Source organism: Notothenia rossii (assembly GCF_949606895.1).
Source record: "Notothenia rossii genome assembly, chromosome: 7".
NCBI lineage: Eukaryota > Metazoa > Chordata > Actinopteri > Perciformes > Nototheniidae > Notothenia > Notothenia rossii.
In genome coordinates, this window is record NC_136905.1 from 76577366 (window position 1) to 76604657 (window position 27292).

The 27292-nt window shown below is 37.8% G+C and overlaps 1 protein-coding gene across 1 annotated transcript in view; it reads right to left on the reverse strand.

Moving 5' to 3' along the window:
- Positions 1 to 25825, reverse strand: part of mark3a (MAP/microtubule affinity-regulating kinase 3a) — a 52570-nt gene extending 26745 nt beyond the window's left edge. Inside the window, exons 1-6 of the mRNA XM_079692851.1 lie at positions 25234 to 25825; positions 17742 to 17924; positions 16285 to 16338; positions 5749 to 5797; positions 4207 to 4272; positions 4 to 74 (exon numbers count right to left, since the gene is read on the reverse strand). Of these exons, the coding sequence (XP_079548977.1) occupies positions 4 to 74; positions 4207 to 4272; positions 5749 to 5797; positions 16285 to 16338; positions 17742 to 17924; positions 25234 to 25284 (474 nt within the window). The 5' untranslated portion in view covers positions 25285 to 25825. The remainder of the gene's footprint in view (positions 1 to 3; positions 75 to 4206; positions 4273 to 5748; positions 5798 to 16284; positions 16339 to 17741; positions 17925 to 25233) is intronic.
- Between the last annotated feature and the right edge of the window lie 1467 nt (positions 25826 to 27292).

Here is a 27292-nt window from a genome sequence, read left to right on the forward strand (position 1 = left end):
TACCTGTCTAAATTTAGCCCTGGCCTCCTTTTCCTTCATTCGTCCATGTGCAACCAGGTAGTCGAACACCTCTCCTGCAGAAGAGGACACAAAAGAAAGAGGTTGAGAAACAGCAACATACAGAAATAGAGGAGAGTGTGAGTCAAAACTTTTAAGAATAAATCATAGAAATAACTCCACAATGAACTTTTCTTGAGCAGCTGGCCTGCACCGTCACCCATGTGCATGCTTTGAGGGTTTTTGTCGATCGTATTTAAGCTGCTTCCTCCACACTGAGCCTCTCCTGGAGGCACAAAGCTGAGCTCCACTCCGGCTGCGGACCCTTCCCTCGGCCCACACTGCAGCACACTTCCAACCTAAAACATGACGACGCTCGTTCTAATGTAAATTGAACTCAGGCGGCTGGAATGCATGTGTGTGACCGAGCCAGGGCCGAAAGAGGAACTAAAAACAAAATAACAAGCAACAAAAATACATCCCCCTCTTTCTCTGAATCCTTGAAACCCTCCTACTCTCTCAGCGCTGACCTGCAGAGGACGTTTCTGTGCTTCAGAGATCCAGAAAAGCAACAATTCAACACTGCACTCTGACTCAACTGCTAAAGACAGAATGTGGCAGCCAACACTTAGCATGTCACAGCTAAAGGGCACAGTGCGTGCAGAACAAAGGGATGAGAATAGGGAAGAAAGCTGGAAAATAACAAGGACATTTTAACCTTGATGCTAAAAACATGTAGAGAAACTAATCTGGATCATTTTCAGCCGTGAAACAAGTTTACAATTATATTGTTTTGTTCGATTCTGTTAGCATGACATTCCTGCATAATTCAATAATGCTGAGGCAACTTTTTAAGCCACATTGCCTCACAGAGGACCTTGAAATGCCCCCCGTTTGAATGAAGGTAGCCCCTGATTCAGCAATGTATGCAACATCTTCAGTCTCCTTAAAGGTCATTTAAAGAAGATATGCTCTTAAAAAAGTTTTTCTTGGAAGAAAGTTCAAAGCAAGCCTGAATTAAAGGAAATAAACGGCCACTGGCGACTGTGAGGTAACAAGATGACCACTTAACAGACATGCTCTTGTTTTTATTCAGTACAATCAAAGTGCAGTTGAGGCTAATGGGAATGTCTGTAGTTCTGCAGGTACTTGGATGAGAACATGGAACTGCTGGTGGTATCAGATGATGAGTTAACGCAGCAGAACCACTGGACCGCAAATGTCTGCTAACAATTTCGTGCCAATCCATCCACAAGTTGTTGAGACTGGACTAGAATAGAGGATCGAAGTACAGACAGACACTGCCACACCTAAAAGAAAAATATTATTCTGACAAAGAAAAGTCTCTTTCTGTAAATTCAGTACAAATATGGAAATGTAAAGAACGCACAAAGCTGCAATTTAGTTTTCAGTCACCAGTTGTATAACTGAGCATTTTAGTTTCAAGTGATAAAGCAATCGAGCAACATCTCTTGATTTGATATGTTGTGTTACAACGTTGTTAAAAAGTTATGTTTTGAAATAAACCTATTATTGTTACTTTAAACTCGTCTGACATTCCCTCAGTTTACAGCTTAACAAAGTCATTCCTAACATCTGGTGAGTTGGCACTTTTACAAATTGAATTTACTGGATCTGTGACTGAAGGTCAGGTTTTGAGAATGTAATGGAATTCCTTAAAAAAAAAAAGCCAAACTGAGAGAAATATTAGATTTACCTAATTTTACATCTAATTGTATTGGCTTTTGATCAGACCTCCCATCCTCACGGTAATGTGATTCACAATTTGTCGTCTCTTTGCTTGTCTTGGCGGCCCGAATGCGACCTTTTACAGGAAATCAATGAGAAGACGTGTCTCGTCTGTGTCTGTGTGTGTGAGAGCGAGAGAGAGCCAGAGACAGAGACAGAGACAGAGACAGAGACAGAGAGTGTGTGTGTGTGTGGTGTGTGTGTGTGTGTGTGGTGTGTGTGTGTGTGTGTGTGTGTGTGTGTGTGTGTGTGTGTGTGTGTGTGTGTCACCGCATTAATGAGATATTACAAGAAGCTTTCACCACAAGACGATGTAAACTCACTGTTGGAAGTCGTCACATTTGCAGAAGAATTCAGATTAATTTGCTTCATCTGCTTCTTTTAGCACTAAGGAATACAGATGGCTTCCTGTTATCTTGCATTTAATAACATTACAGTGAAATGCCAGTTTCTATCAGTTGCTGTATATTTAAAGCATTTGTTTGTCCACTTATTAGTCCCTCAGTGGAAGCGTGTTTCTAACATTTGCTCTCCTAATAGTCGTTTAATGACCGTCCCTCCTTATTTTTCTTTATTTGTCGTAACTCAAAGTCGCATGTGATTCTAGTTTACCTTTACAGACTGTCCAGTATAGAGAAATCCAGTCACGAGTGTGCAGACTGCAGAAAAGAAGGAACTACATTGATCATGTTTCTCTCCATGGAGGAAGTGCATTTATATCTAAGCAATGCTGAAAATGCTAAAAATATAGGTCATAGATGAGTTACATGTAGAAGTGCAGGTTTGTGTTGGAGTGGACTGACATGTTTTTCCTGCTCCGAGTCGCTTTTCACTACGTTTACAAAGGACTGATTATGTCTCTGCATCAACATCATTACTTCCTATGTTCTAACCTCCAGGCAGCCGCTTTAAAAAGGGTTCAGACATTCTCAGGAACAATGTTTGCTTTGTCAATTATTTTATAGCTCCATATGTTCCGCATAATTTCACAATAACTTCCTTAGAAGTTTAACTGTAAAGAACTTTTTACTTGGACACTAAAACATCGGTAAACAGAGATACTAGTTTAGTTTTTAGATTTGAACCTAGTTTCTAGAGTATCAGCAATAGAAAATGTGAGTTTGTGCACATTTCCATCCACTTCTGTCATGTTGAATATTAGGAGATAATGCGTCCAATTCTAGAGTGTGGTGTGAAAAAACGATTGCAGGAAAGAAACAGCGCAACAAGACGTAACGACCACCAGTCTAAGGAGCAGAGAACATGTGAAAACGGTCACGAACACATTTGTTTGTTTCAGATACTCATCTGAGGAAGGCTTCAGGCACAAATGTTGTATTGCTCTTCAGTGGAGGTTAGTGGAGGGCTCATGTATTTTATTAATCACACTATAGGTTTCCATTGCACTGTTTTTCTCATCACATCAATCTTTATGCAATATCTTCCAGCTTTTCTACACCATTTCAATCCACCTGTTCTAAGTAGGGATGCCAGCGATTATTCGAATATTCGTTACAGTCTCCATAATCGAAAATATTTTTTTTAAATTAGATTTTATTTACATATTTTTTTATTATTATTTATGTTTTTCATTTTTTTCCTGGCTTAGTTTCAACCAAAATATAGACTAATGCTAATAATAGTAATAGTATTAATAATTGTAAATGGCCAGGGCTGTCCAATTTTTTCGAACTTGATCATGGTCAGTTTCTGGCATCCCTAGTTCTAAGGTGCATTTTTTGTTGATACACTTCAAATGTAATGCATATTTAGGATGAAATTACAAAGTCATCTCCAGTAAATAATGAGGAAACAATGGACCTATAAAATAAAGCCTTACCTTATACCCGGTAATAAAGACGTTGATGTTATGCTTCAAGTTATGAACTCAACTTCATTTCCATACTTTCTGTATCAACTTTCGCAGTACTCTTCATACTTATTTTCTGTAAATCCCACTCAGAATTATGTTCTTCTTCATCTGTTCTCTCAGGTGGAAGTAGAGTCTGCAGACTATAAGCAGCTCACAGTGTGTATGAATTATTTAAAAAAGCACACATTTATCACACTTTGGTGTTAATAAATCATAGTTGGGACGCTGGGAGCAGCAGATTTCTACCGACTACATCAACTTTTCGGCGACAATTCACTCCGTTTCATGTTTGCACTTCTATACGAGGACAGCAGCTTCCTTTTTTTGGCTCGAGGGTTGCACTTATGTCCAACATGCACTTTTATTTGACTTAAGGGGGTCTGTATGTCTTAGATCGTCAGGTTTAAAAGATGTCTGATGATGTTTTCACTTCAATATGAGGACGGCAGCTTCCCTTTTTGGATTGAGGGGTTTTATTTATATCTAAAGTCCTCTTTCATTCCACTAAACATGTCTCTGTTTGACATGTTGGTGGTACATGGCTTTCACTTTAAAGCAACAAAATGTTAATTGTATTTCCGTCTCACCTCCACTGGCGTACTCCATCACCAGGTACAGCGTCCTCTCCGTCTCGATCACTTCAAACAGCTTGACTAAAAGGAGAGAATGAGAAAAACGAAAAGAAGGAAATTACATAATCAATTATGCATAAAGATGGAGGAGATTCAGACAGAGATACCAATTAATTCATAGACACCATTTTTTGTGGATGAATATATAAATATGTATGGATATTTCTTTAGCATGGACTTTTAGCCTCTATTTATCAACACACAGTTATAGCCACATTTGTATAGTTTTGTTTATTAAAGTTTTGTAGTGAAATGTGTAAATATGTACTTTGACATTTAATTATTGCAGTGCATTGTTGTTACTTTTATTTATCATTGTCCATCTTTATTAGTGCAGCGACAGATGCCAACGAAGTGTCTGGAGGGGGAGGTGTGTGTGTGTGTGTGTGTGTGTGTGTGTGTGTGTGTGTGTGTGTGTGTGTGTGTGTGTGTGTGTGTGTGTGTGTGTGTGTGTGTGTGTGTGTGTGTGTGTGTGTGTGTGTGTGTGTCGTGAACAGCACAGCATCGAGCCGAGCTTTTTTAGCACTCGATATTTACTGTACAGGCCAAAAGCTGTTGTTTTTCACCTTTTTTACCGCAGTGAGTTCAGCTGGGAGATATAAAAGAGAGGGATGTGTGATGAGCTGCGCTGCTAAATATAGACGAGGTGGGAAGGAAGACAATGAGCGAGAGATGGAGAGCGTCGGGCTGGTGAGCGCTTACAACCACTCTGTTCATTATAATCACATTTCTGCGGAGGAAATCAGGCAGCGCGGGGGGAAAGGAAATCAAAAGTAATTAACGGGGAATCCCATCTCCTAAAAACCATATATGTATACTCTTTACACATAAGCTCATGGAGCCTTGATGTGACTTTTTAAAGGGCCAGCGTCAGTCCTTATGAACATCACTCAAGGTGAAGGGATTAGTCCATTCATCGATTAGTTGAATTGTGAGGATTTGATGCTATTCTTTAAAACAAATGTAGAAGAAACTTGATTCCTACTTTATTTCAAACCTGCCAACAGTACTGCTTGTTTATTCATTTATTGATTGGTTGTCATTTCCTGTTAGCTGAGGGTCTTTGTGCTGCTAGGAGAGCAGCACATTTCAAACCCGATTCATTTTGTAGTCCCAAAACATATAATGAAATATAAATCATTATTTAAAAAAAAAGGTACCTACAAAATTCTATATTTTTGGTAAAGGATTTAGTTGTTAAGCTTTTTGCATAATTGCGGCCATATTTACACAATCTTTCCCATCTTCCAGGATTGATTGATTTTAAAGAACACTCTTCTGTCTGTGAGAACAAAAGCAAATAAAAAAGGGAACTAAAACCGCTGAAACAGCAGCTTACACTTGTAAGACAAAACAAGCTGATGAAATCCAGGCTGGCGGCATGGGAGAGGACCATGTGACTGCAAACTCACACATGATCATTTGGAAATGTGAACTGATGTGCATCGATGCCAATTGTTCTAGAATACACTTGTTATGTGTGTAAGAGCCACTTACCTATATTGGGATGATTCAAAATCTTCATTATTCTAACTTCTCTGAAGAGCTGAAATGAGAGAGAGAAAAATACATGTTTAGGGTTCACTTTGGGTTTCAGGATGTACGATTCTATCGACATTTCAAAACAGTAAACTTGACTTGGTGAGCTCAGGAGAGAAGTCAAATAAAAGTAAGGAGGTGGGGAAGACATGAAAACAAGAGAAAAAGGTCTGAGACACTATTCTCACATATAGTAGAAAACCTTTATTAAAAACAGCAATTTTATAGTGAAATTTAAAAAACATACAAACTGTTTATGCGAGTTTAAATAAAGCTGAGTTAACAACCCACATGAAGCGACACAAACAGACTTAGTTACAAAGTAGTTCACTTTATTTTGATCCATAGCTGGATACAAAATATGATATTAAAAGATAACATGTGACAAGAGGAGAGTTGGGACACTGTTTACACAAAATTAGCTAATTTACTTTTTTAATAAAGATGCGTCCGTCCGCCTCGAGGTGCAATTGTTTATATTTGTGTTAAATAAAATGAGTAAACACAAAATACATTTCCAGCGTGTAAATACAGCAAAATGAGGGAATTCCATCAAGATACAAATCCATCATTTTAGCGTGACTATTTTCCATTACACGACTCCAACAGCAGTATGCACTTACTCCTCAAGTGGCATGTCCAGGTCACAAAGCTCAAATATAATGTTTAATTTAAACCTAAATGGATTTTCAGATGTGCGCGCACAGATTTCATTAATTTTTTAGATGGCACTTCACAGTTTACTCGGCCTTGTGTCTGACATTTGTGCCACAAACACATAGTAGGGCTCCCCGTCAACACTGCTTTCCTTAACAACAAGAGATCAGGAACTAGCTGTGCTCCAACAACACAAGTCTAGGATTTTTTTATACATTCTTGGGGGCCATTTACTAGCTTTAATAACACATTAATGTATCAATAATCATAATCAAAACATATCATATATACTATTCTGAAATGGACCAATCTGCATAATGAGTACTAGTATATTTTGATGCTAATACTTTTGTACTTTTACTTGAGTAACATTTCGATTGCAGGACTTTAACTAAGTATTCCTACACTCTGGTACTTCTACTTTTACTGAAGTACAAGACCTTTCGTACTTCTCCCACCTCCTGATAATTATAAGGTGATCGTTTTCAAAGAAGGACCCCAACAGGAGACTCCCCTTCAGCGCAGAGTGGGTTAAATCCAGCCTGAGAGATCGAGAACAGATCTGAATGACGTTAGAGATGCATCGTCACATCTCCAGCCTGTTCTCTAATAAGAAAGCCCTCAGTCAACACACGCTCTCATCAGCATTCAGAGACCAGACAGGCACATTTGTAAAGGCCAAAAGAGCTTTTCACTCTTCTGCTGTACGAGGCACAAAAAGAAAAAACCCAGAGTGCAATTTATTATTGATCCGCTGTTAACTACACCTCGCCCTCTTCCCTTCCATCAAAAATGTAAAAAGGCATTAATGTTTCACAAGGCGGGAGTAGCCACAGTGTTGACTCACTCACGAGCAAATCTTGAGAAGGTGAAGCAAGAAAACCCAAAAAATCATTGATAAAATGAGATTTACACCGAGCAGAAGGTTTTTATCGTGTTTTAAATTGATATTTTGTTTGGACCTTTTTTTTTTTTTTTATCCCACTGTTACTTTTCTGAAGAGGGTCACGTAAATCCTCACATTTTAAAAGTGGTATCCAACATATGCTCCACATTTCATAAAGATGAATTATTTAAACTTAAAGCTTTCCAATAGAATAGTTTCAGCAGCAAGATGTTTTTTTTAGGCTTATAACAATACTTTCCATGTTTTTCCTTTTACTAGAAAATTATTCCCTTTGAGTGAAATTTGGATCACTTGCCGTTTTAATATTGGGGTCAAGGTCAAGGTAAAATGATCAATTATTTTATAAAATACACCCAAAAAAAATGTATTGCCAAAGTTAGAATCAAAATCATTCATAAATTGCTCAATAAAAAAGAATTGCAAGCGATCCAGGGGGCGGGGAAATTGGATTTATAACGGTTACTACATTTCGAAAGACATCTTAATATAAACAGAGAAGCTAAAGTAAACATGTGCACACTTTACTAAAAACCATAAATATTAATTATGTAAAATACAATAAAACCATATAGTGCTTTAATATAAGAATTTATATTATTTTCTAAAAAAAGGTTATTTCTCATAATTTACAGCACAATACAGTAAGTATGCCAAAGTGAGATAGATAAGGGAGGTTAGTCATTTTAATAAGTCTATTTAGTCACAGTATCATCTAAAACATTGTGTGTTTCAACCATTAAGGGTTAGTACAAAATGGGGTTAACAGGTAAAGTCACATGACACACCACCCCTTCTACTGTAAGGAAGTGTTCCTACTATGGAAAGGTCACAAAGGCAACAATGATTGTGTCTTGAGTTGGAAAGAACGTAAAGGAAACTCCAGAAATGTATTGTTCATGTTACAAAAAAATCCTGCAGGAATGTGAGATTGCAGCACCTCAACATGACTCAAAAGCTGAACAGGGTTCAACCTTTTTACCGGTTTGTCATCCCTGCTGTATTTAAAGAATGAGGGGAGTGAGTCTGAAAGCTGCCTTAGAGTCTAGCAGGAGTACTTTACTGTATTTCATCCCTTCTATTGTCTCATTTCCTGTCACCTCTCTACAGTCCTCTATCAAAATAAGAGGCAAAAATGCCCACAAAAGATGTTGAAGAACAACCATCTAGGCAACATGTTAAACCTATGAGTTGATGGTTTATAGCCTTCTGGGAATTGTAGTCAAATCACGCAGTAAAGGCAAAATGGGTTCACAAAACTTGTCCTTGCATGTTTTTTCAAAATAAAAACTATTATCCTTGGACATAAGTTGATCTTGTAGCTCCATTTGTGCTAGAATAATAAGTTAAGTTGAATGAAAGTATTTCTTATTTAATAGCAAATTAATCGATACGTTTTTGATTAAATCAATCAATATTTTTAAATCACTTCTGATGTAGGAACACCAAATACCCCCTGTAAGATGTGCTTGCTTTTCTTTGTTTCCTATCACGGTATACTTCGATTATGCTTTTTTAAACTGATGATCTGACACCAAAGAAAGTTAAGACATGAATATTTTATATTTATGAGATTATTAAAACTTTTATGATTCTGTCTTTCTGTTTCTACTAATAGTGAAATGTGGTTTTTTCCCCCCATTCTGTTTGTGTCTAGAGAGCAGCTTGAAAATAAAAGATAATAAGTATGACTTCAAATGGTATGATAGTAATTTGAACACCCAGATCCTGCAGTGAACGCCGGCTGTGGGATGTACGGAGATAATACATCTCATTTCAGAGAGACAACTGAAGGGTTAATTATGAGCTGCAGCGAACAGCGAGGCCTTCGGGACTGAGGCGACCGGTTTGGAAGAAATGTTAACAAACCAAGCCAGGACGAAGAGGAGGGGAAGAAGAAAAGCCCGAGGTCTCCTCACTGTCATTACTCCGCTCTGACTGTCGTTAAACTGAGGACTCTCTCCATATATTTTTATAAATATGACAGAATAAAGAGGAATGATTACTAGAGAGAAAAGGTGCTCTGAGCTTGGGCTGGACTCAAATCAGTTATCACAATATTTTTGGGCAAATTACAGGTTTATATTTGTACCATGTGCCTCGACTGCGACATGTTTCCATGCTTTAATGTTCAAAAAGCTCTTTATTTTTCTTAAAGTGCCTTTGCTAAAGCTCCTCTTTTCAACCTCTTTCTGTAAATGTTATTTCTATAAACAAAACATTGAAAAAGTCTATTTAAAAAATGTTGAATGAAGTCATAAAAAGTGACGACAGACGATCAAAACGTCATTAAAGATTACACAACATTAAACAATTACTAAGCCCTCAAAGAACCTTTTACGTCCATATTTGTTGCCAATGGAAAAATGGCAGCCACTCGATTACTTAAAGTGTGTACTGTCCTGCAGAGCAGATACAGTTCATTTGACATCTGGGTAAATAAACAACAAAAAAGACCAGTAGATGGAAATACTTTCGTCAGGTATGTTGTGCAGTAAACAGAATTACCGGTAGTGGAAAAACACGCGCAGATGGTTCCCGGCAGAATACAACAGGGAGGTCGAGGACGTAAACCTGCTGGAGATCCAGTCATACCGCCGCAGTGATGCAACGACGCCTACACAATCTGCCGTGAGATCGACACAAAGCACCTTTAGGACAAATGACACACACTTTGAGGGTGTCATCATCTCACATCGGCCATCCCCAGGAGAAAAAACTGCATCGTCCTGTTTAAGTCGCTTCAATTATGACTGATCTGAGGCTCGTAAAGCAAAATCCCGTGGGCTCACCATCAGAGCATGTTTCTGTTCAACTTTGAGGTGAATCGCAACACAATTGGATTATAGGAACATCGGCTTGGAAAGAAAGATGTCTGTGGATCCTTTCTTGAGATAATTGACCCCCCCATTGTTTATTTCAGAGATATAAAAACACCCAGACTGCAGTTTTCTGTTAGACGTGCTTCTCTTTGCAGTTATTTGTTCCCTTACAAGTACAAAAATGCAATTGTTCCCATCTGGAGAGACACACCTGAAGGAAAAAACAATGTGGTTTAAATTAACTTCTGCGAGTTACAGAAAACTGGTTTATCTCAGATGTTTGAAGTTACGAGGGCAGATATGAAGAGATGCCTCCTTCAGACTTCAAACGAACGACAAACTACAGATCCATGTTATGAGATTCTGAATATTGCTCTCTCCAGGCTTCTTTAGTGCAGTGGGTCCATACCTTTCTTCACTTTTGTGGAATTTCTAATATGAAGCAGTGTCCATTTGTTAACCCTCGTCAAAGTTTCTCTATTGTAGTTGCAGTTCATTCAAAGTAAATGTAAAGGGAGAGTGCTTCATTTGAATGCTTCTGATTGGCCTGAAGCAGTAAAACCAACTACAATAATGTATAATTTTAAGAATAGCTTGTGGGGTTTGGGAGTCTGGGGTTGGGCAAAAATGAGTTGGTGGATTAGTTAAAACAACTAGTTTGATTTAGATGCCAATTCTTTCTGTGGCGACTTCAAAACAATTATTTATTTTTCCAATCTGAAATGTTTTTGTACAACCCATGCCCCGTCACACATTTACAAATATATATACAAGTATTTATCAGAGTCTGTGCATTTATTGAGTTCAAACGGTCAGTCCCTCTAACAACTGTAATACTCTAACATTTAGGTAAAGTAAATACAAGTCAAATCTTAGATCCTCTCTTATTTCAGGATGTTCTCCTGCTCCGTCATGTATGGTTGTTAATAACATGTATTTAAAACCAGATATATTCACGTTTTTGAAACAAAACAAGCAGAAGATTATAGGTTGTCATGAACTTGACCCTTTCCGCTGTTTCCTTACCTTTCTATGAGCTAAATAATCAAAAGCACTAGGTCAGAAACCAGAGGAGACTGTGAGGTCCTCCGTAGAGTAGGGATGGGAACGATTAATCGAACATTCGAAATTATTCAGGTATTCGAATACGAGTTATGAATATTTTTTATTTTTTTTTTTTTTGGGAGGGGTGCCTAAGTTGATTACATATTATCAAATGGAATAATTCAATGTGCTATAGCTAAATGTGTTAGGTCTAAAAGGTGTGTTTTGCTCCACTCGCCGGTCCCTCACAGTGGGCAGCGCTGCATGTGCTGATCTCTCTCTCTCGCGTCCAGTTATACTTCACTCGCGTTAATGTCCATCAGATCTAGCTAGTTCTAGCTAACGATATGGCTGCTGCCCCTCCCTACACGCAAGTCACGCAGACTCAAACCTCATCTTATGCCCAAATTCCAGCTGAGAGGGTCTTCTCTACAGCTGGCCTGATTGTGAATCGCCTCCGCACCCGCCTCTCCCCTGAGCATGTTGACACGATCGTATTCTTGAACAAGAATGAGTATTGAATAGCTGCATTCTGTGCATAGGCCCTGTTACAGGTTGTTGATCTCTGTTGTAATAGGGTTACGTTACCATAACCCGTTATGTTGTTTGTGTATGATCCCTCTTTCATTTAAAAACCAAGTTATGTTTTAAGCATGAAAGCTGTAGGCCTATAGCTGTCAACTGTTCAAACTGGGATCACCAGTTCAATACATTTGACAAATTGGACTTGGTTTCTATACTTATTTGAACATGTATTTATTTTTATTTTTTTTGTAAACATTTTTTTTTATGTACTTTTCGGTTGACCGTTTTTTTGGGGGTCGAATATTCGAACATACATTTGCTTTCAAATTCCCATCCCTACCGTAGACGGACCACTTTTGGACAAAATGTCCTCTCCATTAAAGGCAGTTCATCGTGGAATAGCCTCCCAACTCAGATACGGGATTGTCCCACTCTCAATAGCTTTAAAAGGTCAACTCAAATAATGGTTGAGAAACAAACAGACGTGCAATCACTGCTAAATGCACTTTAACACAGGGGTATCTCCTCCTGCACATTATGTAGCTCTTGTATCTTCTCTTTCACTGTATATGTCGTATATGCTATAATGTACTGCCATGTGGTAAATACATGTGTTTGCTGCTCTTGCTCTTTTTGCATATCATGTATTTATTTTTGCTATCTTTATAAAGGTCATGTTCTTATATGTTGTAAGTGAGGGACTGCGGATGGAAATGAGCTCAAAGCTCAAATCCGGCATATTTACACTTGAAGCATTATTTGTCTTAAGTGTTCATTAATGTGCATTGTCCTTATTCAAATAAACAATTAAATGAAATGGCTTCATTATTAGTCAATAATGAAAATATGATTTGAGTTGCAGCCCGAAACCAGCCATAATGTACACAAACGGGAACCATTCAAGAGATCAACTAAATCAGAATATTACAAGCAAAGAAGACTAAGAATTTGATGGTAATAATCAGTAACAGTCAGTTTGATAACCCAGTAGTATTCAAAAAGGGTATGAGCTTCAATACCATGCCCTATTTATTAAATGTCAGAGGCTGAGAGGCTGCCTTTCTCCCACAATAAAAGCTGTTATTGCAGAGTGAAGAAAAGCTTCTCAAGTTTCCTTCTTCCGGTTATATTAATAATGTTGATGACGCACTGCAGAGTCCCTGCCTACGGGTGGAGTAACGCTGCTCTAAATGACGTCCAAGGCTTTTATAACCACTTATTGAAACCCTCAGCGCAGCGAGTGGAGGTTGTTCACATTTAAATCAAGACTTCAAGTGCCACACTCTCTCCATGACCTTTGACCTGGAGGACAACAAGACCTTCAGCGAGAAGAGAATACTTTTTAACACCACTAAATAAATTCATGGCTTCAGGTATTTTACAGATTCAGATTATTAATCAAATAAATGATGGCACTTTACTGTGTGTTCAGATAGTCAGCATTAAAGTCATGAATGCTTTGATTATGATTAAATAATAATATTAAAAAGTTACTCTGAAAATGGCCGTTCTGCATAATATTGGACATTTTAAAGCTAACACTTCAGTAGATATAAGAAGAAACATTTCTTAAAAGATGATTTCAGTTGAAGGAGATAAAGATTAAGAAGATTTTAGAAACAGAAAAAGATGATTAAAGAATATAAGATTTTAGAAGAAGAGGATTTAAAAAAACAAGAAGCAGAAGAAGAGTTTGCTTGTGGCGGATGTGAATGCCGACTCTGAACTATTAAGATCGAGTCTGAAAATAAACATTTGCTCTTCAGAGACGATATCCCCCGCTCTCAGCCTCTCGCCAATTCTTGCAGTTGCATAAGAGGTTAGGTCTGAGGCAGGTTCGCCGTTACAGCTCGGAGGAGAGCAAAAATAAATCCCTAAAACCTCATCTGAATCTGAACGCAACATTTCATTTCCCTGGTGACGTTCAGTCGACTCTTAAAATAACAAAAGAGAGAACACCTTTTCAAGGATCATGCTGCCATTTTGCAACACATCCCACTGAAAGACCAAAATGAAACATGATATCCCCAGCATATCTACGTCTCTCAGATCCAAGAATATTGTTTCATACTTAAGATATAAATCTTTACCAACAGGTCACAAGTATAATGTTTCATTTTTTTTTTAATAATAGGGATTTCCTGAAGTATTCAATGCTTGACTTTTATTATGTTTCTCAAATGGGAGTTGCAAGAGCTTTTGATGGGGTCCTTTTTTTCCTCCTAGTTGTATTAGTGTTACTTTTATATCATTCTTTTCGGACATAACAAAAGGTTTAATGGATTATGTTGAATTTGACTGTTGTTTAACACATTGTTAAGATGGTTCAAAGGGTGCTATACAAATCAAATGAATTTATAATAGCTGAAGCAAGTTAATACACATGTGGTGCAATAGTAAAAACACAATATTCCTTTAAAACGACTGACCCTGGTAGATTAGGCAATCATATTAACGTTCATATGTTTAAAATAATCCACAATTCTTATCCATGTAAGGATTACATTTAACTCTGAATATCCAAATCACCGACAAGAGATCAAACAGGCCTATGAATAGAAACGTGCGACAGGAATAGTAGCATTTAAAGTGTCACTCCTGTAAGAGTACAAAAGAAAATTATCGTTTTGAAGTGTGTTCCAGTTCCTTAAAATAAACATCAGAAGAAATGTCTCCCTGTCGGGCAGTCGGGAAAAAATAACCTGACAAATTCCTAAAAGTTGTGTGACAAAGCAGGAACCTAAAAAACAACAAAGGCTGCAGACAAAGGCCTGGCGCTTTGTGTGTTTCAGCGCCGTCATGACTCAGTGTTTTTCTGTCAGCGTCGTGTCACAGCTAACGCCAACGGGCCTCCGAGATACAAAGAACACAATCAATGGAGCTTTTGGAAAAACGGATGGAAAACCACTAGCCGATCGCTGAGAGGGGGACGAGGGAGAGAGGGGGCGAGCGACGGGCGGAGGCTGAACATCAACAAGCATCAAAAACATCATCACCGCCTCACAGACACACTTCTCCCCGTCGCCTCTCCCCTGTCTGAAGAGAAAGAGTCGATATCTTTCCCCGGAAACTACTTCCAGACCGAGAGGCGGGGCCAAGATGTACAGAATGACACTACTACATTCATCTGTTATGCTAATTATAACCATAAGCATTTTTCTCAAACCTTAATATGTTAATTTAATTTAACTATTTAAATGCTGCTACTCATTTGATTTGTCCGTATTTATTTTTATTGTGTGCATTAACTCGTTAATTGTTTGCTTTTTGTCACTTTTGCTGTAACACTGTATATTTCCCCCTCTGCGAGAATAATAGAGGAAAACTGATTCTGATGAATGAGCGTACACAGAATCAGAGAAACAGATTGAGGGGCGGCTTGTCCTCAGCTCACAGACTTCACACGGTAAAGTGAGAAGAGTTTCACTGGGAAGCAGAAAAGAAGCATTCACGCTCAGGCGCTTTAAATTTGCATTTTAAAAGCAAAGCCCTTCCTGATTTAGAAAACAAAATGTCACTCCCAGGAGCATGACTACCCAAGAAGCATGTGTTGGAAAAAGGTTACTCAGGGTATATGCAGGAATCCTGAAGTCCAATGTAACACCTTTTAAGACCTTTTTTAAGACCCTTTCCATACATTTGAAGACCTCATCGCCACTTTGAGTTCTAACCGGTTACCTTGGCGACACACTTTACCACACATTGACTATATACAGTATGGATTGTCCTTCCTCCTTATCTTCCAACCATTTGGACGCAGACTTGTATTTCCCCATAACGATGTTGTTTAACAACCGGCGTAAACGGACCTGTGTAGAAAATAGTGTAGAAAATATTTGATTTACTGCTTTTCTTCAATATTGGCTCAACTGACAATATGAAACGCCAAGAGATACCAGTGGTGGAATTAAGTCAGTACATTAATAAAAGTACATAATACAATTCTGAGGTACTTTTTTTTTTATCATCCTATGCAATTTTATACTTCTACTCCACTAACTCTCAGAGGGAAATGGTGTCCTTTGGTTCACCGTCCAATATATTTATTTCAATAACTTTAGTTACTTTACTTATTCAAAAGGGATTTTAGCCTTAGCAGACCATTTACAGGCACGGCAACCTATAAAACACATTAACGGAAAGGCATAATAGGACGTCTTTAAGTATAGTTTAAAATGCAGAACTCTTACTTGCCACATTTGTTAATGTTATATTTGCATATTTCGGCAACCACTCATAGATACAATCTTGTTTTAAACGCCTCAGGTTAGATTTGAACAAGCAGTGCAACGTGAGAAGCATTTCAAACCAGAGCGTGAGAGCTCAATCATCTCCCCCACTGAAAAACATCACACCTAAATAATCAAAAGCACTTAACTCTGTGGAGAAGAAGCACATGCTCAGTCCCAGCATGCCCTGCTTCCCCTTTACACAATTAATACTCAATCTGTTGTGCTTCATGAATTAATAAATCAATTCTGCCACAGCGTGAGAGTAATAGCAGAGCGAAGAAGAGGGAAGAAGGAAGGGGCGGTACATTACCTTCTGAAGGCTGTTCGGGTTCAGCTGCGTCTTGTCTATAATCTTAATTGCCACCTGTGGAATAAACAGCAGAATTGAGAGTTAACAGGATGTAACAGCAGAGGAGAAGTGTGAAAAAGAGGAAGCAGAAGATACAATATCAAAAAGACAACCACACAGGAAAGGAAACTGAAGTTATGTTATCATTTAAATACCGAAAAGTCAATCTGAACAAGCAATAACACCGTTTCAACTTCCTCCTTTAAGAAGTAAATAACAACAGCATGAGGAGGGGATGGAGGGAAACACGACCTCGTTTCTTTTAAATGTCGTACGCAGCTTTAGGAAGAAGCTTGCTCTTTCTCTTCATCAATTATGAACAAATCCAAATGCTCGGTGGCTCTCCCTGAAAAACATCCATTACTGCCAACAAGAGTTACAGCAGAGGCGCTTTAGAGAAGAGACGCCACAACGAGAGTCATTTCCTGTTTCGCGTGGGTTTTTAACACTTTGACCTTTAGGACACCAGCAGCCGGACACGGTATTAACTCCAACGGGGGAATTGAACGTAACGGCAGATTATGACGGAGTCTTTAGCCCCAGATTTATTGGGACACATTTTTTAAAAAGCCAGATATGTTGGGAATATTCTGAGACTAGAATGACATTTTTCAGTTGAAAGAATAAGTAAGGGATAATGTGCAGCGAGGCGGTCCTTATGGGGAAAGAACACCCGACAGCAGATCAGGAGCCCGACGATGCAGTTTGCTTTTCGGCCAAACTGTATACAGTTAAATCGACCGAACTTCTTTCTGCAGATGTGAGCGTCCTTAACAACGTTCAATAAGTCCTTGACAGCGGTCTGTCTGTTCTGGATTAACAACGTGTCACGTGTTCTGAATTGACCGATCAGAATCGAGTATTCAACTAATCCATGTAATAAGGAGCAAATAACTTCAACTATTCTACTAGTTTACTTATTACAATATCTAAATGATCACTAGATCAAATATAAATACATGTGTTGCTAAGGATAAGTAAAAAGTCAGCAGCAGGACATTTCAATCTTACCATTTTCTTATTAGCTTTATTTTTATTTAAACAATTTGTATTCTTTCACCCAACAAGTATTGTAATGGGAAGATTACACAGTCTCATTTGTAATCTGTGTACACTTGAAAGATATTTACTATGTTAATAATACGACAAGACTACTTTTACCATATTTCTTCAGTGATATTTATTTATCTAAATCAGAAAGAAATGTTGCGCAAGGGGAATTAGATTTTTTTTTAACAGTTGCTACATTTTAAGACAGGTTTTTATATAAATGGATCAGGACAAAAAGAGAGAGAATATGTTTTCCTGACACTTTCAGAATGTCTTTCCACAGAGGGGACACATGTTGATGTCGAAAAGACAGGAAAAAGTGGATTTTCATCATAGGTGACCTTTAAAATAACCAGTGTCTGTCTCACCTCTCTGCCAGTGAGGATGTGTCGGGCCAGTTTGACCTTGGCGAAGTTGCCCTTGCCGATGGTTTTGAGCAGCCGGTAGTTGCCGACGTGCGGCTGCTGCGGCTCCTCGGAGCTGCGGGTTCGAACGCCGCTCCGGGCCGAGCGAGTGCTGTTCTCCTGGCGGCCATTACTGTGAGACGTGTGCTGCGGGGGGGGGGAAAGAGAGACACTTTATTTTAGAGACGGTGCTGGTTATTGAATCGAACACGCTGTGAAACATCTCGGTGACTCATGTTGACCCGGTGTGACGCGTCCTCTTAGGCTCTGCAGGAAATAAACTGATATTTATAGTCCTGCTCCCAGAAGAGGAGAGATGTTCTTCCACGAGCCACAGATGGCTGAAGAACTGAGTGTTTGACAGGCGATTTCACCATTTTATATACCAGATATTAGAGCCAGCATTACTTTACATTACACTTTCAGTGGATTTAACATATTTAAATCCAGGTTAAAAAACGGTTTATTTTCTGAACTTGTAATTTGCATTTATTAATTTGTTAAGCAATTTTCCAATTTTGTATTAATTATGTGCACTCTGACTGCCTTGGTATTTGAAAATGTGCTACATAAATAAACTTGCCTTTGCTTGATGATAAAATCCGATTAACTGATTCATAATTTGGTCCATGAAAAGAAAAAAGTGAAAAGCATTCATCACAAGTGGCCCTAGCTTGTTTTGTCAAAACAACAGTTCAATAGTACAACACCCTCACATTTAAGAGGCTTAACGCAGATTTTCTTGAAAGAAAAAAGGACAATGTGGCTTTTATCAAAACTGTTGCAGATTTATTTTCTCTCTATACACTATTTATTTCAGCTCAGAAATAAATCATTAGAGGTGCAGACTGCTGAAGAAAAAGTCAAGTTACACTGACGACATTTGTACGAACTTAAATCATAATGAACAGAAACAGACGATCAATTTAGAATCATTTTCTGCTGCTTCTGGGCAATTGAAAGCTGCTTACATTTTCCCACAGAGAACACACTGAAAAGACTTGTCCAGTCACCGGCTCCACATTTAAATAAAGGTCACGTTCACGCACCAGAAACGGGAAGACTAAATAAGATAAATGTGACTTTGTTTAGGACCAGACATCTTTTATCTCAGAGGACAGATTTCTACTTGTTTGAGACATTTTCCCTCATGTCTCACTAAGGTTATTGTCCCGCAGGTTGGCAACCATAACAGAAGGCACAACAAACAAACTGTGTATTTCTTTCATACACTGTTGTCTATTTGTATCACATTCTGTACAATTATACTGTTTTTAAATGTTGTCTATTATTCAACATGATCTGGTTAATAGTTACAGAAAAACAAGAGGACTATTAGAGCATAAACCAACAGATAAAAACAATGCTTATGAAAATGTAAATGAGTCAATCCATACTGTCGCTGCCGTCTGGTGCAGAAACAGGAAACAAAATTGTGTTTCCAGTTGAAGAAAAGTGTTCAGCAGAGATCTTGATGCATCTCGCCTCTTTATCAGTTTAGCTAGAACATGACTGGGTAAACAATTTGTATCTTCCTTAATATCTAGAACATGTTGTGATCGTCACATCTGTTCATATTTCACTTTGAGAAGTTTCATTCATGTTTATTTGAATGCTAAACTAGCTCTGGGTTTTGCTGGTCTGGTGTGAGAAGCTTTAATGAGGAAATGAAGACTTTTGATCTTAGTTATTGTGTAGGTAAATCCCCACACTATGTTTCTTATGTAGTATGTTCAAATTCAAGCATATTACCAAGCTTAATAAAGACATCACGTTTAACGTAAAACATTTCGCAAGACCTTTAAGGGTCCTGAATATCTGTCTGTTTATGTAATTGAGGCTGCAAAAAGGTGTAAAAGGAATATTTTTTGTGGTAAAAGGAACGACAACAAGTTCAAAACTCCTCAGGAAACTTAACAAACTTCATGCTTTAACCAAAGACTAACTTTTGTGCGGGGAAAAAAAGTGTGTTGTTTTAATTCCGGTGTGCACAACTCTGACAGAACCACCAATGTAGGGATTGATTTATTTTTTGGGTGCCATGTTAAAAAAAAGAAGCACCCCCTCTGTGTCCCAATACGAATGTGATAGAAACTCGGTGCGGCCTCAGTATCGACTGAGCGATGCCTCATTAACAGCACATGCCCTCTGCCCATCCCCAGCCTAACCAACCCCATTCAACCGGCAGACAATTAAAAGCCCAACGATCTAAGTGAGGAACTGAATAACAAGTTTATGTAAACCTTGAAGCTTATATAAAGCCAGAGCAGAGGGCAAACATGATGCCCAACTCAACAGCGAATATATCCAAAAAAACTTCACAAAAGTAACTGTGAGGATGAGACAGCTAGAATAAGTCATCTTTATAAACACGAAAGTAAATACAAAAGGCACTTTTAAGCTAGATATGGTCCAAACAAACTTAAAATCCTCCAAAAAATATATTTGACAGATACCTCAGAAGATTTTAAATGCCGTAAACCAGTATAAGGTCACTTGAAACTATCTTGCTGAGCAGCACACACACTTTAAGTGACTAAAGGAATATTTTAGGCCTTCTACAGTGATAGCAGGGGAGATAAAAATAGGATAAGGTCACTGTTGAATACCACAGACACGCCACAAAGAAAAAGGCTGCGGGATACTTTAAACTGTGCCTTCCAACAGGGAAAGGACACAGATATATCTTAAGTTAAAACCCAATAAAAACACCCTTTTTTGGTTAACAACTTCCTGTAAGTAAACAAGAAATATGTCCCAGTTTAATTTGATCTTTTTGCTGGTTACTCACAAGGCTGCGGTGTCTCCTGGCTGCATGCGAGCCAGTCATGTTTGAAGAGGAAAACACTGTCGATGCCCATACAGATCCCACTACACCAGATTTTCCCCAACTCAGAGCCCAGATAACCACAGAGACACAAGAGAGGGAGACAAAGTGATCCCAGTCACGCCTGCTTACAGGCAGACAGATAGAAGCCGGAAACCGGGACATTGTCCTTTCAGAATAAAAGCATTCAGTTAGCTGCTGCAACAGTGTCGGGATGTACAGTTTACTTTGGGAAGAGTGTTATGCTGCTAGTCCGGCAAAGTATGTTAACAATAGGCCTGCAACTACAGATTATTTTCATTACTGAATAATCTGTTTATGATTTGTTCAACTTTTTGATAATTTCTTAGTCTACGAAACGTCAAAATATTGCAAAGTAACTAAAGGAAAGAAACTTAATAGAGAACCTGAATGTCTTCAAATGTCCAGTTTTGCTCGACCAAAAGTCTAATACCCATCAATTATTCATTTACAATAATATATGAACCAAAAAAGGGCTGATTTCGGGTTAGCTTGAATCACTTTATCTGCTTGAAAATCAACTAAATAAGTTTTTAAAAAGTTGACAATTACTTTTCCATCACTCGATTTATCGTAAGCTCTGTTTTTAAACGTTCATTATCTATTAAAACTATTTTAATATGAGAAAATATATATGTAAAAAGCATTATGAAAAACTGAAGAATGACTACCACAACATCATAGACTTGATGACATAGAAGGTGATTTACGCAAATGTCTTAAACACAAATAAGTCTATTCTCACATTTGAGGACCCGAACCATCAGATGTGTTGTAATAAATGATGAATCGTTGTAGACATAATAACCAATACATTTTCTGTTGATCGACGAATCAATTTAGTGTAATTTCTTCAGTTTTAAATCATTGCTTCTGCTGGATCTCTGTCCTCTTTCTCTGGCTACTGTTCCTTCACATCTGCAGCTACTGAAGTGGCCTAATTTCCCCCGACAGGGATCAATAAAGGTTCCCCACGTCTTAACGCCCACAGTGCTTTTGTTTGTGAAGGATAAGTGTTATATGCAGCTACCGTGATGAGTCATGAGATCCTGATGATATCACATGTATCCGTAACGTGATAACAGGAATGTTTGGAAAAGGATACAACAAGATGGAGATAAGTGGAATAGTGGTGCACGATAATTATCGGTCCGATAATTATTGGTCCGATATTAGGAATTATGACGTCATCCCGATAAATCCGATAAAAGTATTAATAGCCCCGATAATATACAATATATTTTTGGGGTAAAAAAAAAGAAAAAAATACTGCGGTGTGGGTGGATTGGGATGAGGGGTGCTTGTTTTTCACTCGGCTCCTCCCGTTTTGCCAGTACTGTTGTATTTGTGGTTTAGGAAGAGGGGAGTTTTTCACAAATCCAGCGCTCCCTAACTCATGCCTGGCTGTGACGTAAATGGTGTGCGGCCGTGAAGCCAGGACAGGTAGTATGGGACTATTTCAAAGTTTCAGAGTTAGATAGTTTGCTTTCTATTTGTATTAACAAATGCAATGCAGAAGTTCCACGAGTAGGGAAAAAGGCAACGAGCTATAATACTTCCAACCTGATTATTCACCTGAAACATCGCCATCGCTACGATAGTTTGTTAAAAGCGTACGAAGACGCCTGCGCTGCTAAACTAGCGGCGAATCCAAAGCCAGCTGCAAAGGCACCGGGGCTTTTACCTATCGACGAGGCTTTTGAAAAAGGCAAGAAGTTTGCCAGAGACGACCCCAGGGCTAAAACGAGGAAAAAACTACAGGTACATTTTATATATATATATATATATATATATTATATTATTATCGGTTATCGGTATCGGTCTTGAGAAGCAGGAAGTTATCGGTATCGGTTTCAAAAAACCAATATCGTGCATCCCTAAAGTGGAATATTAATTTATCCAAACCAGCTGAATTCATGCCAAACAGAAAGATACTGTCACAAAGATTAAGTACGGATTTGGAGAAAGTACAAAGCAGCTACAGATGTATTCAATTATATTTGAGATGAAGTAAATATACAGTTTACAAGTGCATCAATGTGTATGTGCAATAGCTCTCATTTCTCCATTCCTGTTCAATGAGTAAATATTCTATACAGCATTCAAAGAATAAGAGTATTAACAGCAAAATAGTCCTTGGAGGGTATTTTTCAAGTTCAAATGGCAAACATTTGCTGCTTTCAGCATCTCCAATGTAAAGACTTGTTGCTTTTCTTTGTCTGAAGCTTCTAAACCATCACTGAGAATAAGAATATTATCTTGGATCCTAGAAACTTGAAGTGGGACATTTACCACCATTTTCTGACTTCTTAAAGCTTAAATTGTATGTATGCACAGCATTTTTTTAATTAATTTAATTACCATCAAATTAATCTGTCATTATTGTAATGATCAGTTAATCCTGAGCCATTTTTAGAACTATAATTCCAAGCGTGAACTGGTGGCTGACTTTAAATGCTGTTTTCTATCATTACAAAACCAATAACTTAGCTGGTTATTTATTTTTAAACATGACACAACTTTGGGATATTGAAAATTGTGATGAGAGATTTTCAGTAGGTTATATCAAAGCCCCCAGGAAGTGCGCCGGACTCTGAGGAAAATATGTGTTGTGGCCAAACGGCGGTACTAAACTTCCGTATCAGTCGCTGGGCCCGGAAAGACTTTCTCTCATTGACTAACATTGGGAAAGAGACATCTGTAAATCGTTGGATAATTGTTTTTAAAACTAAATAAACTACCCAGTATGAACATTTGTATAGCCCTTATTAAAAAAATGCGGCCCTCAAGTTGGAAAATATGCTAATAACGTTATTCCGAGAGTTATTTTCCTCGGCATTATGAACGCAGATCCAACCCACGGGACCGCGCCGCCCGGCACGTTCATGTGACGTGTTCAGTACCACATGAGTTTTACCTTTACCCATGGATGCACAATAAGAACGGATTATATGATTATATGAATACTTTCGTGACATTTCGCTCTCTCAAAAGTTGGGCCATTTTGTCTTCATGTGTCAATGATCATAAATCTATCGATTAGATTTATGATTCGAAAATTATAAAAGTAGGGTAGACAAGTGGAGATTATCTGACTGAACAAAACGTGATCCGTCTCTTAAATGTGTGTCAACCACAGACCTTATTTCGAGCTATTTTCCAAAATCCTATGGAGAAATTGCATTGCTTTTTTGTCGAGGGAACCGGAAGAAGCTTACTTCCGGGTTTTAGGACGCGTTACTGTGGCACTCTATTCTACATCCATGGTTATATCGTGCTCTTCAGATTAATGTTGACATAAATATGTTTATTGTAATGGTATATTTAAGTGACATGCTATGTATCATATCAACCATTTCATTGTTATGGTGAGACTTTCCTGGTCAAGTTATTAAATAAATAAAAAAGTACAGCACCATGTAATCAAATGTTTAATATTTGTTTTTTTACATGTATCTGTTGCACCTTTTTATACAAACATTTGTCAGTAAAGAAAGATACACAAATACAGTTGATACTTGTTTTAATTTCTGTAGGATTAAAACAACATAGATGGTTTTCATTAAGTCAACAGTGCTATTTACCTTTATCACAAATTGGAGATTAGTTTAATTTTGAAAATCCTGACCGGAAGCTATATTATCGCTAGTTTGACAGCCCTCTTTCAGACAGTTGGTCAGGAGGGGGCGGGACTAGTGGGCCCCATATTAGGAAGCTGAGCGGTTGAAAGCTTTAAGTGACAGCTGGCAGAGCCAATAGGAAGCTAGGACAGAAACTACTGTTGCCTGCCAGAAACCAGCAGGCAAAGTACTGTAGTTTTGTTCGAGGTTTGGGCCTAAATATCTCAACTTCAGGCAAATTATAGCCCACTATTACCTTAAAACCCATCACAGAAATATGAATCACATGTGAATATGTGTCTATCTTAACATTATGTAACATTTAAAGGGCGTGTTTGACGTAGAGGATATGCTTGTTTACGAAAAGTGTGAAACAATTAGCTATCATGCGGTGCACTAATCAGTGGTGTAAAGTAACTAAGTACATTTACTCAAGTACAATTTGTAGGGTACTTGTACTTTACTTGAGTATTTAAATGTTGCTACTTTGTACTTCTACCGCACTACAATTCAGAGGTAAATCATGTGCTTTTACTCCACTAGATTTGTTTAATACCTTTAGTTACATTGCAGATTTGGATTAGTTATATGCAATATAATCAACACTTAAATCAGACTTTAGTTCACAACTCATAACTCAAGCTGCCCTGCAGCATACAAAGTAACCAAAAATAGCTCCACCTTTACCAGCTTTGATTCCCACATTAATGCATCCATAATTATAATGAAAACATAAATATATATTATTTTGCATAATGAGTACTTTTACTTTTGGTACTTTAAGTATATTTTCATGTTAATACTTTTGTACTTTTAATTGAGTTGACTTTGATTGCAGGATTCCTACACTGGCATTTCTACTTTAACTGAAGTACAACATATGAGCACTTCTTCCACCTCTGTCAATAATGCAACATAATTAACCTCCTTATAGAAACATTTAAATAAGATTTTACAGCAATAACAATAAACAACCCTTTATACTCACACTTTCCGTCACCTTCTCGTTGACTGTAGGCAGAGGAGTTTTTGTTGACATCTTTATATTCCAACAGGCAACGTTTAATGTTCCAAAAACAAAATCCAATCAAAAAAACTAACTGAAAGATTATTGCTTTGCTTTGCAGCTCTTCTCTCCAGGGGGAAACAGTCTCAGCATGGATCGTGACAAATTTTCAAACCGGACGTGTTAGTAGAGCCGAGCACCTAAAACTGTATAGGACTGCAAATACAAAATAAAAATAAACCCTCAATATAATAATCTTATTTACATGGCGCGTACAAACTCAAATCAGTGTCCGTCTGTCCGTTTGCGTGTTTCAGTCAGTGAAGCTAACTAAACTGTCGGTCGCCACTTCAAAAAAAAAAAAAAATACACCCCAGGCTTTTTCCCCTTTTTTTTATCGAAACTGTCTTAAAAAGAAGACATGGCGTCGAGTGTCGCCAGTCGATGTTTCTCGGAGGGATTTAGAAGGTTTTGGAGGCTGAAATAATCGCCGTCGACTCGGGTTTCTTCCATCTCCGGCGGCCCAAAGTGAAGCTGCTCTGTCCGTTTTAGGTGGGACCAAAATGGCTACTCAGCGGCTGGGCTGGATTAGGCTGCCTTCAGGGACCCCTCCCCGACTCCGACGTCAGAGTGTTATGAAGATATTACACACAAAATATAACCAACAAGCACTCAATTTTTCGAACTTTCTGTAAAACTGAAAAAATATATAATAAAAAAAAACAACACATACTTTTTACTGTAATTATTATTATTATTATTATTATTATTATTATTATTATTATTGTATTGTCATATTTTTTATTTATATACATTTTTTATTTTACATTCATTTTTTATAATATTACATTTTAATATAAACTAATTATTATCATTTTTTAAATATAATTATTTGTCATTATAATAGTTCCTCTACTATTGTAAACTTTTAATTGTTTTATCTTTTTCTGAGGGAAAATGTTTCCTTCTGTCTTTCTTAATTGATTAAAAATAATATAGCTGATTATTTGCACATTCTTATATCATTTATTTGTCAAGAAGTAATGAAAATAAGTATTCAGATTATTTACATCAACTCAAATATATATTCCAAATTATAAAAACATCTTAGGTTAGGTCTTAGTTAAGCTTAGTTAAATTAAGGTCTTAAAGTTGACCTATCATGCAAAATGCACTTTTGTACGTCTTTTATACATAAATATGTGTCCCCGGTGTTCCAGGGAACTCACCAAGTGTCAGAAAACACAACCCTCTCTGATTTCCTCCATACCCAAATCTCTTAAAAATGGGCTGCAACGGATCTGATACAGACTGATCCAGATTTGAACACTTCTGTGACGTCACAGAAGTGGCGCTACGGCTATTGGGCCAACTCCACCAATCAGAGGAGACAGCCACGGACATTGCCGTTCGAAAGCGCTGGAGACGCTGTAGTACATATGCCAGGCCTGTAGATGGTGCTGTTCTCACAGAATCAGCCCATGCAAAGACAGTGTTAAATTGAGCGAAATGAGGAATGGCTAAAATGCATGATCTGTTTGGTATTTTGAAAAATAAAAAGTATAAATATGCCTTATATAGGTATGGTCCTACACTATATTATTCAAATATAGCATGATAGGTCCACTTTAAAGGGGACCCATTATGCAAAATCCACTTTTTCATGTCTTTTATACATCAACATGTCCCCTCTGTGTAAAGAGATTCTGAAAGTTTCAGGAAAAAATATTCGCTTACTTTTTGTCCTGATCCATTTATATAAAAACCTGTCTGAAAATGAGCAGTTCAGAATTTGGCACTTTATGATCTCATAACGATGTTTTGGCTTGTGTAACCATTAGCCAATCACCAATTAATTTTGGTGTGAACGCAACATTTCACAAACTATCCTGGGAAGAGTACTCCGGTGTGAAAGCGCCTATTGTATTATTTTTAACCAAATATCTCTCAGAGGGGCGTGGGGAGTGGCTCCTTATTTTCATCTAAAGTAACGGACAGAGAATCAGCACTTTGGAAACAGGGCTGAAACAGAAGGGATTAT